Consider the following 13,444-nt stretch of genomic DNA (forward strand, 5'->3'; position numbering starts at 1 on the left):
TAATAGGACAGAAAATATCATGTTGCCTCTATATAAACCCCTGGTATGCCCACAGCTTGAATACTGTGTGCAGATGTGCTCAGCCCATCTCAAAAAAGATATATTGAAATTGGACAAGGTTCAGAAAAGGGCAGCAAAAATGATTAGAGGTATGGAACAGCTTCTGTATGAGGCAAGATTAATAAGACTGGGACTTTTCAGCTTGGAAAAGAGATGGCTAAGGGGGGATATGATGAGGTCTATAAAATCATGACTGGTGTAGAGAAAGTAAATAAGGAAATGCTAATTACTCCTTCTCATAACACAAGAAGTAGGGGCCACCAAATGAAATTAATAGGCAGGTTTAAAACAAACAAAAGGCAGTATTTCTTTGCACAATGCACAGGCAACCTGTGGAACACCTTGCCAGAGGATGTTGTACAGGCCAAGACTATAACAGGGTTCATGGAGGACAGGCCCATCAGTAGCTATTAGCCAGGATGAGCAGAGATGGTGTCTCTACCCTCCCTCTGCCTGCCCTGAGCTCAACTCCCACTCTGGCCCTGTGCGTTTCCCGCATGCGCACTGGGCTCGTTCCCTTGCCAGGAGGGGGTCGCCCTGTGATGAGGTCACAAGCCAGCGCCAGCCGGAAGCGGAAGTAGGGGAGGACGAGGCAGTTCCGGTTTCTCTCCCAGTCTCCCCATGGCGCCGCGGAGCTCTCGTCAGACGGGCTCGCACAAGGCGCGCTCCCTGGCCCGCCAGTGGAAAGCGAAGCGGCGGCGCCGGGACCTGGACCAGATCCACGGGGACCTGCGGCCGGACAACGCGGCCAGGCTGCTGCACCAGGAGCCGGACCCCGACATGCCCGGGAGCGCGCAGCACTACTGCCTGCACTGCGCGTGCGTGAGAGAGTGTGCGCGCGGGGGGGCATTGCGCGTGAACTGGGGGCGTCCCAATGGCTCCTCCAGGGACCCCCTCCCCCCGTCCATCTGCCCCTCCTGCTGCGCCTGTCCCGGGTTGGGGGGGAGACATGGGAGCCCAGCTGCAGTGCATCCACCACAGCAGGCACGGGGGCTGCCCACGGCCTGCGGGGTGTGAGGGGAGTGTTCCCAGGGCCCGACCTGAAATCAGAGAGCCCAGTCCCCTGGGTTAATTGGGAAGAGGCGCCCCAGCCGAGCTAATTGGGAAGAGGCGCCCCAGCCGGGCTAACTGAGAAGAGGCGCCCCAGCTGGCCTTCCCCCATGTTTGCACAGTGGGTCCCAGGACCAAATACTTAACTTCATCAGGCCCCTTTCCCCACCTTCTGATAGAAAAAATGTTTGGTCAATAGTGACCTTTGGTATCTTGAGCCTTCAACCCTGCCTTCTTCAGTCTGAGTCTCCAAAGCCTCCTGTTTAGTTCTTAACTTGACCCTTTCATGGAAAGGGCACTATTGTTTTCAACTGCCTGAACTTCTTTCTTCTCTCCCGACAGGCGATACTTTGTAGATTTGAATAGCATGAAGGAACATTTCAAATCTAAAGTTCACAAAAGAAGGTAATGTAAATTCTGTTATGAGGGAATATTTTTCTTAGAAGACTATTAGTGTGAAAAAAAATCTGATTTATTTGGGGTTCTTATGAATAAGAAACACCCCCCCACTCCCTTTTCCCTTCAAAAAGTTATTTGAAAAATCTATTTTTCCATCTCTTCTTCCTACCCCACCAGTCTTCATGGCTCCTTCAGTCTTCTAAAGATAGTTTAATTCAGCTGGTGGCTGAAAGTGTCCATCTAGTCACAGAACAGGTGGTGCAGCATTGATAGCTTTCCCACTGCTGTTCTTCAATCCCACTCTGAAATTTGAGCATCTGAGACTTAGTCTGGATGTCCTGGCAATGTCAAATGTGGCTTTCGCTGGTTTGGGTTTGTGATAGTTTTTTAAAGTGCTCAGCTTACAGGGGGAACATTAAAGATTGGAACCCATGTGCCTCGCTTGGGTTTCTTCTTTCTCTTTTAGACTGAAGCAGCTGAGTGAGGAGCCTTATACCCAGGAGGAGGCAGAGAGAGCAGCTGGGATGGGATCCTACATTCCTCCAAAGAAGATAGAAGTACAGACTCAACCGCTTGAGATGGAGGAATCTGGCTGAATACGGAGGCTCAGAGATTGTTCTCTGATCCATTAGAAAGTGCCCTTGATTAAAGCCCCACTTTGTGGCAGCGTCTTTTCTGAGTTCAGCAAGTGTCTTTAAAAACACTCCCCCTGCAACAAGGCATAACAACTAACTCCGCTGTTCTCATTAATTCTTCAGCAAGGAGTAGAGCACTGACCAGCGGAGACCTTTGGACCCTCTTGCTTTGGCAGATATTGTGCATTATGTTTTCATTGGCAACATGGACATACAGTGCAGCCAGAGGTCCAGGGAAAGGATGAGCAACGTCCTGCTGTGATAGTGACCTGATTGTTACAGTCTTTTCTCTTTGTGTTGGTATTTTAAGCAGTGGATGCAGCTCTTGGCTCAGAGTGTGACCTCTGAAATCACCCATCAAACTATTTTAGCAATCAAGCTGGCAGCTGCTGAAGGAGCTGTAGAACATTCCTTGCCAGTTTGATCCAGATTGAGTTGTAGGGACTCAGTTTGGAAAATGAGCTGAGCTGAATTGTTAGCAAAAACAGCCCTTTCACCAACCAGCTACCTGGACTGGGGCTAATGCCACCAGCTTGATCGTTCATGATGACTGTTTGAATTAGTTGCTTGAAGTCGCCTATCCTTGTTTGTGGGGCGCCTAGAAAAGAGGTCTGAGCAGCCTTGCAGCTTGGTCACTGCTAAATTCCCACTATATTTATTCTTAATATATTTCCTTTGGCAGATGTTCTAACATCTCAAACAATTTCCTTTCTGCCCTCTTCGTGCGTCTAGTTAACTCTTCCCTGATATGGGAGGATGACTTACTAAGCTCCTTCCCTTCTCTTCTATCAAGAGGAGTGCGCTGAAAGACTGCCCCAACCCAGCTGAGCCTAACCTCATCACATTGCTAGGGATGGATACAAATTGCATATGAAACTGTTTAAAACCCACTGAGAGTCATTTGATTGTGGGAGATCGCCTTCCAGACAGGGAGCTGTTTTGGGTGAGATCAGTTGCCTAAGAGGAGGGAGACACTGCTCATAGAGAGGGTAGGCAGAGTCCGCGCTGACCCACTTTACAAGTAGGGGACTAACAAATTCAGCCCTGTTCCACCAGATGTCGGATAATATTGGCTGGCACATGCCAATATGCTGCCACAGCATAGCTGGGTACTTGGCTTGAGCATCTGAATTGGATTTTTACTGAGCCCCTCAAACAGGGAGGCGCTTTCTAGAAAACACATAGCCTGTGTTAGGATAATCGCTTGATCTGCAGGGTGGAATGTGGAGAATGCCACTGTCTGCTGTAAGTCCCTGCAAAGCAAGTTCAGCTAATGCCGGCCACCGCAGTGTGTCAGTGGAGATTAAACATCTTCAGTTCTCCCCTCCCCCCCCCCCCCCCCAAGGGTGGGGAACCCACCCCAGGTCTTTGTAACGTTTTTATCACCTGACCGTGTATACTCTACTGGCCACATGGAGGTGGGGTGGCAAAAGGATGAGACAAGGCAGGTCACTTAATATAAAGGGATTTATTTAACATACACCAAATTATTTCCTCAGTTCTCCCCTCCCCAGGTATAAGGGAGGGTGAGATAGATGATCAAAATTTAGAAATGTCTTGTATTAACATCTAGACTTCCCTGTTAGCAGCTTAAACCTAGCAGGCGGGCCACAGCGGTAGAAGTTTTCAGAGAGGTGATGGGTGTGAAGATTAGCCTGATGCTGTCTGAGAAGGTGAAGTGTACCTGTCCCTGGTGCGGGGGGGGGAAGAGACATGTACTAATTGCTCCATGAAAGTGTCCTCACGCAATTGCTGCAATTAAGTAGTCCATGTCGGCCAGTCTGGACTTCTTGAAAATCCCCCTTTATAATCTGTAGTTTAACAGCATGATTTAGGTCCCAGCCATCTCATTGTGTGCGCTGTTATATAACAGCAATCGGCAATGACCTTGTTCCAGCTTGTTTTGCTATCCTATGATGCACTGCTCCTGGCTGAGCTGGGCGGGGGGAGGAGATGATAAAAGGGCTCAGTCAACCATGTGTAAAATTCTCTCTTGCTGTCAATGCAGCGCATTCCGCCTGTCATACCATCCCACTGGTTTAGAGAGGGACACACAAGTGCAGCCAGTGAGGTGGAAGTTGCTGTCTGGAAACCTCTTGCTGGAAGTCTCATAAGCCAGGGTGACTGGTAAGCTGCCAAGGTGGATTCTACCCCTGGCCTGGGAGGATGCCTTCTACCCTTTCAGCCTCAGTTCCTGCAGATCGTACTTTATATATATCTGTCCAACCTGTGGGAATGAGTCTTGTCTTCTGTCTCCCACAGGGCCCGAGTCGGATCTCACTTCTGTATAAAGTGGGAGACCTCCCACTGAAGCTTAGAATCTGGCCTCCCATATGGAAGTAGGTTCCCCAGCCTTCTGTCATGAGCTCTGGTAGAGCTTCAGGGAGATGGTCTAGCCTTTCATTTAGTAGCTTAGTTGCATGTAGTGGAAGGACAGAGCATGGACAGGTGCTGGGGTGGTCAGTGGATGGGGTAGGACTTCGCAGTGAAATCCATTGGCCCAAACTGGTGTAACTCCATGAGAAACTCTGGAAGGGGTGTGACAGGTGTGTTTGCTTCACTTACTCAAGGACCCTGGACAGCAACAACAGTGAGAGGCTAGGAAAAGCGGGATGGCCCAGAGAGCATGTACCGAGCGATCCCTTTCAAGCCAGCACAAAGCAAGTTGGGAGATGCTTCTAGCTACTCTTTTAGCCTGGGTCCAGGAGAGCAGTGCGAGGGAAGCCTGCGACTAACCTTCCACTACAGACCGAGGGAGGAGGATGTAGCTGACCCTAGTATGAGAGCAGGACTGGAGCATGATGTCACAGAGTGAATGCCAGACCCAAGACCTAGTCCCCACCACCACCTCAGAGCTGCTGGAATCTCCTTAGATCTAGAGCACTCCATCCACATGGATGAGCCTCACTGTTCTGGTGGGGTTTTAACCGGCTCGGTCATTTGGCGGACGCTGTAGTAGGACAGACTTAGCCCCATGATAGCCAGGACTAGAGCCAAGTGATTCACCAGACGGTCTTTAGGTTCGGACTCCAGCCCCCCGGCCAGCTGCATCTATGAGAGGAGAAAAGGCAGCTTTTTAGAACAGGCGAGGCAGACTGAGGGGAGAGGAACTTGATCGTCTCAATGCTTGAAGGACAAGGGAAGCTGGTCTCCCATCAACCCTTGTGGGTTGTGAACTTGAAGTAACCCCATATTCCTTGTGGATGGCAGGAGTCTATTCAGTGATCTGCACCAATTAGAACTGGAGCCATTTCTATCTGCAGTGCATGTTTTCCTTTAGCTAGGGGCCTGCCCCAGGGGACACCTTTCCTGGGATGCAGACAGCAGGGAACACCAGCTGACTCCTGGCTGATACCCAGTTATGTCCATTCAAAGCCACCCCAGGAAATCTTAGAAAGCATTCTCCATGCCTGGCTCCCTGAATGACTGGATTTAGTGTGCGAGCGGCCGGTGCTGTCACTTCTGACCAAGAGGCTGGCTGTAAATTCTTCAACTCTGTGCTCTAGTGGAGTGAACCCTGTTGCTGAACATATCTAGGCATCGCTGCCCTTCTGTGCAGAACCATTCTCTCAGCCCTCATTAGTGACTGTGCCTCAGATTAACCGCTGATCAGGGTTTCTCTTATGCTCTAGTGGGAGGGTCTGTTTCTCAGCTGTGTTCTCATTTGGGATGGGGAATCCAGGCCCCTGGGGCCCCGAGAACAGTGTCTGGGTCTGAAACGCAACCTGCCCATTTTGACAACCAGCTCTTCCAAAAGAGACACTTTCTGTGGTGCAGTGTCGTCAGTGGCAAGGGGGAAGAGAACAGACAGACAAAGTCTATAACAGTTTTCACGGGAGTGGTTCTGTCCCTTTCAAAGGGGGGATGACGGGAACGATAACCAGCTGCTCTGCAGGTACTGGCAGAGAAGCCATAATAATGCCCTGTGGGGCAGGCGTCACCCTGCACTTTACCAGCTGAAATGCTCAGCACTGCTCCTTACATGGAGCCATTTAGGCAAACGCCCCTGTGAGCAAAGCAGCGGCGCTCCTAGCCTGAAGCTAGCGATCTGAAACCTGCATACACCTGGTGGGTGATTACCACTTCCCTCCCCACGCATGCTCATAGCCTCCCAAGGCAGGACTTGCCATCATACACAATATACCCCCGGAGAGCAGGTGCAGTTAGAGCTCAGCGCCGCCGATGATGCCCCTCTGGGGGATGGAGCCCGGGAATGCTGACTCCCAGTCCCCTGCTCTAACCACTAGCCCACGCTTCTTGAGATGCTCTGAGTTGTCTTCTCTTGCTGGAGCAGCGACTAACCAGGGCAAGACAGTGACGGTGCCCGCCTGGCTGCATACGGCTGCGTGCTTGGGACGGACTGAAGGAGGAATCGGCAAACTGGCCTTATCCCAGCCACTGGTATGGACAGCAGAGAGCAATTCCCTCCCCTGCGTGATGCTGCGTGATCAGTGGTGCAGGGACATTCGCTCTCCGCTCCCCGGTGTCTACGCAAAGTGCCCTATGTAGGGCATCACTGCTCAGGCGGCACAGAGCGTGCCTGGCACAGATGGAGCCAGCGTGGACGGGCTGCCTGTTGCCAGACCTGGCTGAGGATGAACTGATGGGGCAGGGTCGGGGGAGGTATTAGCATCTCACATTTCGATCTGCTGGAGCTGGGCAGCGATTGCCACTGAGTCTGGGTGACTGAGGCAAAGCTGCGAGCCCCGTACCTGTAAGTACCGTTGTTCAGAGCTATAAGCTGGGGGCCGGGGGTGGCTTAGCCTAAACAGCAGGGCTGAGATGTGCCCCGGACCCACAGGCACAAATCACAGCAGGCTCAACTCCTCGCTCAGAGGAGTTGGAGGCAGTTTAGTGGGTGTGGGCCCGTCAAGTCCTGGCTATTCCGTGTGGACATGAACACGCCCCAGGCTCTGTTCAGAAGAGCGGGGAGTTGCTCCAACATTCTTGATTAAAATTTCCCCTCTCCTAACTGCTGTGTGGCAATCGACTGCCCTCCCTCTCCCCCAGAAGAGGCTCCGGGGATGCCAGATACTGATCCTGAACAGGCCAGGGAGGACTGGTGCACTCGATGAGAACTAACTCTCGGCTTCGTGTCTAAAACACCAAGACAGGCAGGAGGAGAGAAGCAAAGGGATCAACCCTATCAGAGCTCCAATCCAAAGCGCCCCAGGCCCCGGGATTGCTCTGGTCACTGGACAAGAGAGGGTTCAGGCCCTGGAACTGCATTCCAGGAAGATCAGTGAGGAATAGGGGGAACAGAGGCATCGATAAAGGCTCATGGACCTGCTGGAGCATCCAAGCAAACCAACAGCCCTACTGAGTGGGAGGTGGGTGTTACCTGGAGCAAGCGGAAGTATCCCGGGGTTAAGTGCCTGAGGCGGATGATCATAGCTCCCAGGAGGAGGAGGGGTGGATGTCAGGTGCTGCCTTCTGCTTGTAGTCAGGCAGCTTCACAGACTTGCCTTGACTGCCTCCTGCTGTAGGAGGAAGATGGGCAGAGCTGAAGATCAGGGAGGGTGTTCAGGAACCGGGTAGCAGAGAGCAGTCTCCATCCAGATGAACAGCTGTAAAGACGTGTTCTTTGGCCCACGGAAATCACTGGGAAACAGCCTGCCCCCCTCACTCCCCCAGCCTGCTCCAAACCAGTGTTTCCAAAATGCACCCCCCCCCAGCCCAATGGCTGAGCGCTCCATCGTTAGGCCCAGATTAGAACCACGTCATTAGTGTTTCCCCTTAGATGCGCCTTGCCAGTCCCCAGCACTGGCACTTATACCCCAAGCTACAGCTAATGGCTTTTTCCCAGGCTGGGGGTGAGAGGAGCATGTGTTTCCCCCCACCCCATTTTGTGAGGGGAATCCCTATCTAAATTCCCCTTCGCTCTGAACCAGTTCCTGGACCCCAGCCTGTCCTTCCCCCAATAGAAACAGTTTCCTCTCAATGCAATGGGGATGGGTTTCATTGTTGATCACTTACCTGTGTTAGACTCCAGTCCCTGAGTGCCAGGCAGCAAGACTCCCAGGCAGCTGTGTTGTGGAGCTTTTAAATATTACACACACACACACACACACACACACACACACACCCGCCCTGATGACGATCCCAACCACAGCCAGCCCCGGGAGCAGCTGTCACAAGAGATCAGCGCTCGCTGCTTCGCTGAGCGCGTGCGAGAGAGACGCTGAGAGGGAGAGGCATCTGCCGGGCAAGAAAGCGTTTCATACTGTATATATCATTCTGCAATCTTCTCCAGTGCCCGCTAAAGAGGGGCCACGGCGCCAAGCAGGAGGGAAGCAAAGAATCACGCCGGGCACAAGAGAACGGCTGAGGGCTTCGCTTGAAGGTTACGGATCTGGAGAGATGAGGATGGAAAAATCTTACACGTACCAACAGGGGGCGCCCTCGCCTGGCTGGGATCCAGCTGCCTTGTGGATAAGGCAGGTGTGAGACGCAGGATGGACTGGTGCTGTGGTTAAAGCACTGGGCTGGGACCTGGGGACAGGGATCTGGCATGAAGTCTGAACCTTATGGTGAGCCATTGGGGTGGGATATGCCTGTCCAGGCCTCAGTGCATGGAAACTTTCTAATCACGCCACCAAAGCTGAAACTCGCTTTCCGCCCCGCCCCAACCCCCTGCTGCATTCCCAATCAGTTTAGACAGCTGGAGATTATCTCATGAAAACAATCCCAGCACTAGACTGGGGTCAAATTCATGACAGCAGCAGCCTTAATCTGAGCCAGCCCGGGAAATCCAGAAGCACAGTGGCAGATGCTGATAATCCGGCCTCGCTCCCTGGGGAAGAGGGGCAGACAATTGCTGCAGGGCAGGAGGAGCTGTGTATGGAAGCCCTGGATTGAAGGAAGGTGGAGAGAGCATCTTCCCCTCCAGGCCCAGGAGAGGATGGAGCCTCCAGGTCAAGGTGAGAGCTCATTGGTGATGTGTTGGGGGAGGTGCGTGTCCAGAACTGGATGAGCATCAAGAATGAATTCCCCTTTGTCAGCGAAGAGGGAAGCAGCTGAAGACCGAATTCCTCGTCCATCCCATGACAGCTGCGTCCTTCCAATGGGGGGATGGCTTCTGAGAGAGGAGCAGTCAGCATCCCAGCATTGAAAGAACATGGGGCGTGAAGGAGAGACCATCAAACAGCTCCAAGGGCTCTGGGAAAGGGTGAGGAGGACAGTAGGAGCCGGGGTGGGTGGAAGGAAGTGTGGTCTAATGGACTGGACACCAGACGGGGCCCCGCCTACTTCCCAGCTCAGACACAGACTTCCTGTGTGACCGTGGGCGAGTCACTCGATCTGCAGAGCACACATGGTAGTGCCGTGAGCCTTCCTCGCAGAGAGCGCTCTGCAGGTGTTTGCGACACAAAAATCACAACCACCCCCGGCGCTAGCGGCTCCCTGTGGGTCCGGGCAGCAGAAAGGCCAAGGACTGACTGAACTCCCCTCTCACCGCCTGAGGGGGGCGCTCCTGAGCAGGCCCAGGGCACTCCAGAGGGCAGGGTGGGAGAAGCTGGTGCCCATGCTCTGTATAGGCTATGTCTGCCGGCATAGCCCCCTAGCAAAGCATAGACTCAGCTTGCACTGACAGAAAGAGGTTTTTGCTGGTGTAGGGACGACACCGCCTCCCCGAAAGCCCTTAGCTGTGGCGCTGAAAGCCCTCTTCCATGGACACAGCAGCATCTACACTGGGGTTTTTAGCTACGTTGGTCAGGAGTATGGGTTTTACTCCCCCTGGCTGACAGAGCTATGCTGATATAAGGTTTAAGTGCGATCAAGCATAGGCAATATCAGCGACACGTCCCTGTCCGTACTGCACCTTCCACCAGCATTACCTTCACTTGAGGGGAACTTCTCATCAAAGGAGGCCAGTGTAATTAGCCCCATTTTACAGATGGGGAAATTGAGGCACAGAAAGATGCCCAAACTCACCCAGCAGCAGAACTCAGCATAGAACTCACCTCTCTGGAATCCCAGGCTAACACTTTAGCTGCTGCTACTCTGAAGAGAAACCTAAAGAATAAAGCCAAAGCCTCCTCTCTGATTAGAAAGGTTTGGAAAACGCCCCTGCAGATACTGGAGTGTGGAGCTGGACAATCAGCCAGATGCCCAGCCCCTTCTATCCCTGCCTGATCCTCCCTTTGTATTTACAAAAGCAGAATAAAGCACCTACGGATGCAAAATCTGAGCTCAGAACAATTGTTCTAGGCCAGTTGTCAGACATGGCTCCAGCCTGCAGTGGAGTGGGTGGGGTAAAGCTCCTTGCTGGAGTCAGAATGGCGAGAAATTTGGGTGTCTCCCCATAACAAGGCAAGGAATGTGTCAGCTAAAGCGGCTGAAAGCAAATCGCCTGTCGGCATGTCCTCAGGAGGCTCCTAGGGTGTGATGCCCTGTACGGATGGGATGTCAGGGTTTTCCGTCCCAGGGCTAGTTCCTAGGGAGCTAGATTGTTAAAGGTATTTAGGTGCGTAAAGATCTGGCCCTAAGGGACTAAGAGCCGCAGTTCTAAAGCATCTGTGAAATCGGCTCCCTTTGTCATGGTTTGTATTAGTGGAGCCTAACAGCCTCGGCCAAGATCAGGGCTTGTTTGTGCTACGACCTGGAGGAAGAGACAGTCCTGCTCTGAAGAGCTTGCCATTGAAATAGACAAAGGGCAGAAGAAAGTGTTGTGAGCCCCATTTGACAGGTGGGGAACCGAGACATGGAGGGATGAGGTGACAAGGTCATGCAGGGGAGTCCGTGGCAGAGCTGGGAACCGGAATCCCAGCCCAGGGCCTAACCTATAAGACCATCCTTCTGTTCTGGGGAACTGATGCCCTCTACCCATGAGGAACCCCCACCACAAGAGGGTATTTACAGCGATTTCACCCCCTCCTCCGTTCCTCGCCTGACTACAACCAAACTTCTCCTCCTCCCCCTGCAGATCTCACCCCACGTGCATGCTACAAACAGTCTGCGCTCTGCCCTGCAGTGTGACCAGTATCTGCAGCACCACCAACCGCACAGGAGAGAAGATACTGCTGGGTGAGTGCTCAAGGGGTCTGTAGATGACTTCCCAGAGGAGTCATGTGGCTCTTCCAGCCTGGATCCCGTCAGCGATTGGCCCTGGCTGCAACAGCCGGATCCTGCAAAACCTTTGGGGAGCTGAGCTGGCTTCAGTGGGGCCTGCTCAGGGGAGGAAGGTCGACTTGCCTGGGAGAGGCTTTGCAGGGTCAGGTGCATCTCTGTTGGCGCATCTTGCAAGCTGACCTGCCCCTTCGTTCAGCAGAGCAGTAATGTTTTCTGAAGGGTAAAAGAACAGAAAAAGTGGGCAACTCTACCTTCCTCTGTGGGACTCCCGGGCTGGCCTGCAGAGCCCTGAACAGGGCTGTGGAGCTGCTAAGGGGAAAAGCTTCCGCCCCCACCCCCTTCCCCCTGCAGACCGCCAGGGCAAAGAGCAGAGTGAGTGGGTGGGGGGTGAGGCAGTCCTGGGGGCAGGGAACTCACTGGGCGGGTGTGTGCATGTGGGAGAGGGCTTGACAAGACTGAACGGGGGAGGGGTGTTCTTGTACTGTGGGGGCGGGGGAGGCGCTGGAGAACAGAGTTGAGTATTTTGCGGACATTATCTAAGGACTGTCATTGACTGGCACAGCCAGGCCTAACATGGAAGAAGCCTGTACGCCTGGGAAATAGGCAAGTATTATCTCTATTTATAGAGGGGGAAACTGAGGCACGGAGCGGGTGAGTGATTTTCCCAAGGTCAAAGAGGAAATCATTGTCAGACCAGGGATTAGCGTTCCTGGCACCCAGTCCTATGCTCAGAACAGGCCTCTTTCCTCAGCAGAGTTCCTGCCTCCGAGGGGACTGTAGAGCAAGGAACCCAGTGAGGATCTGGGGAGGGGTGATTAAGGTGGCGGCTACGTGCACTGCCGAGGAGGGTGTGGGGGGGAATGCGCTGCATCCAGGGTACTAGGAAAGAGGAAACACGTCAGTCCTTCGAACCTGTGCTGCAGAGGGGAGGCTAGAGACCAAGAGTCATCACTCGGCTCCATGTTGGAACTCCAGTTTCAATTGGAACTCCCAATGCAATTAGGAGAATTGGACTCCGGAGGGCGCTGCTTCCACAGAACCAAACAATGGCCACAGAAATGAGTCAGGTCTTTCCCAGTGCTTCAGCTGGAGAGTGGCTTTAACATTTACTTTGTCCTCCGCTGTCATGCTTCACTAGGATTGCAAAACACTTTCCAAGCAGATACGAAAAAAGCTGCGATCGCGATCTGCGGCACTTCGGCGGCAGCTCTACCGCCTCCTCTTCAGCAGCAATTTGGCAGCTGGTCCTTCGCTCTAAGAGGGACTGAGGGACCCGCCACCAAATTGCGGCCGAAGAGCCGGATGTGCCGCCCCTCTCCCTTGGCCGCCCCAAGTACCTGCTTGCTGGGCTGGTGCCTGGAGCTGGCCCTGTCTGTTACGATCTGGGATGTGCACTGCTAACTCTTGTGACAGGTGTTTTGATGATCTTGACAAATTGGAGAAATGGTCTGAAATAAACAGGCTGAAATTCAATAAGGACAAATGCAAAGTACTCCCCTTGGGACGGCGTAATCAATTGCACAAATACAAACTGGGAAATGACTGTCTAGGGAGGAGTACTGCAGAAAAGGATCTGGGGGTTATAGTGGATCACAGACTAAATATGAGTCAACACTGTAATACTGTTGCAAAAAAAGCAAACATCATTCCGGGCTGTATGAGCAGGAGTGTTGTAAGCGAGACACGAGAAGTAATGCTTCCGCTCTACTCCACGCTGATAAGGCCTCAACTGGAGTACGGTGTCCTGGTCTGGGCACCGCCCTCCACAAATTGGAGAAAGTGCAGAGGAGAGCAACAAAAATGACGATAGGTCTAGAAAACATGATCTCCATGGAAATATTGACAAAATTGTTTAGTCTGGAGAAGAGAAGACTGAAGGAGGACATGATAACAGTCACCCTGTATGTAAAAGATTGTTATAAAGAGGAGGGTGATGAATTTTTTTCCTTATCTACTGAGGACAGGCCAAGAAAAAATGGGCTTGAATTACAGCAAGGGAGGTTTAGGTTGGACAGTAGGAAAAACTTCTTTACTGACAGGGTAGTTAAGCACTGGCACAAATTAGCTAGGGAGGTTGTGGAATCTCCCTCACTGGAGGTTTTTCAGAACAGGTTAGACCGGTGATAATCAGACCTCAGAGTCACAGTGATGTGAATTCATTGTTTCATTTACTACACCTCTACCCCGATATAACACTGTCCTCGGGAGCCAAAAAATCTTACCGCGTTATA

At 52.5% G+C, this 13,444-nt stretch overlaps 2 protein-coding genes and 1 long non-coding RNA gene across 3 annotated transcripts in view; 2 read left to right on the forward strand and 1 right to left on the reverse strand.

Annotated features, from left to right (window-relative positions):
- The first annotated feature begins 625 nt into the window (after positions 1-625).
- On the forward strand, positions 626-2,830 carry ZNF593 (zinc finger protein 593). The gene is made up of 3 exons (XM_034754028.1): positions 626-878; positions 1,453-1,515; positions 1,976-2,830. Exons 1-3 carry the CDS (start codon positions 682-684, stop codon positions 2,103-2,105), a joined length of 390 nt encoding a protein of 129 aa, XP_034609919.1. The 5' UTR covers positions 626-681; the 3' UTR covers positions 2,106-2,830.
- A 772-nt stretch (positions 2,831-3,602) lies between these two features.
- Positions 3,603-11,540, reverse strand: LOC117868233. The gene is made up of 3 exons (XR_004643589.1): positions 11,465-11,540; positions 7,486-7,624; positions 3,603-5,195 (listed from the first exon to the last, which is right to left on the reverse strand). It is a non-coding gene; the product is annotated as an uncharacterized LOC117868233 (long non-coding RNA).
- The window catches only part of CNKSR1 (connector enhancer of kinase suppressor of Ras 1), a 28,408-nt gene continuing 26,032 nt past the window's right edge, over positions 11,069-13,444 (forward strand). The window contains exon 1 of the mRNA XM_034754026.1: positions 11,069-11,168. Coding sequence (XP_034609917.1) covers positions 11,084-11,168 — 85 coding nt within the window. The 5' untranslated portion in view covers positions 11,069-11,083. The remainder of the gene's footprint in view (positions 11,169-13,444) is intronic.

Source organism: Trachemys scripta, chromosome 20, assembly GCF_013100865.1.
Source record: "Trachemys scripta elegans isolate TJP31775 chromosome 20, CAS_Tse_1.0, whole genome shotgun sequence".
Taxonomy (NCBI): Eukaryota; Metazoa; Chordata; order Testudines; family Emydidae; genus Trachemys; species Trachemys scripta.

Coding starts and splice junctions, on each gene's coding strand:
- ZNF593 (XM_034754028.1), top strand. CDS start 682: ATGGCGCCGCGGAGCTCTCGTCAGACGGGCTCGCACAAGGCGCGCTCC. Junction 879..1,452: donor CACTACTGCCTGCACTGCGC/GTGCGTGAGAGA, acceptor CTCTCCCGACAG/GCGATACTTTGTAGATTTGA. Junction 1,516..1,975: donor TCTAAAGTTCACAAAAGAAG/GTAATGTAAATT, acceptor TTTCTCTTTTAG/ACTGAAGCAGCTGAGTGAGG.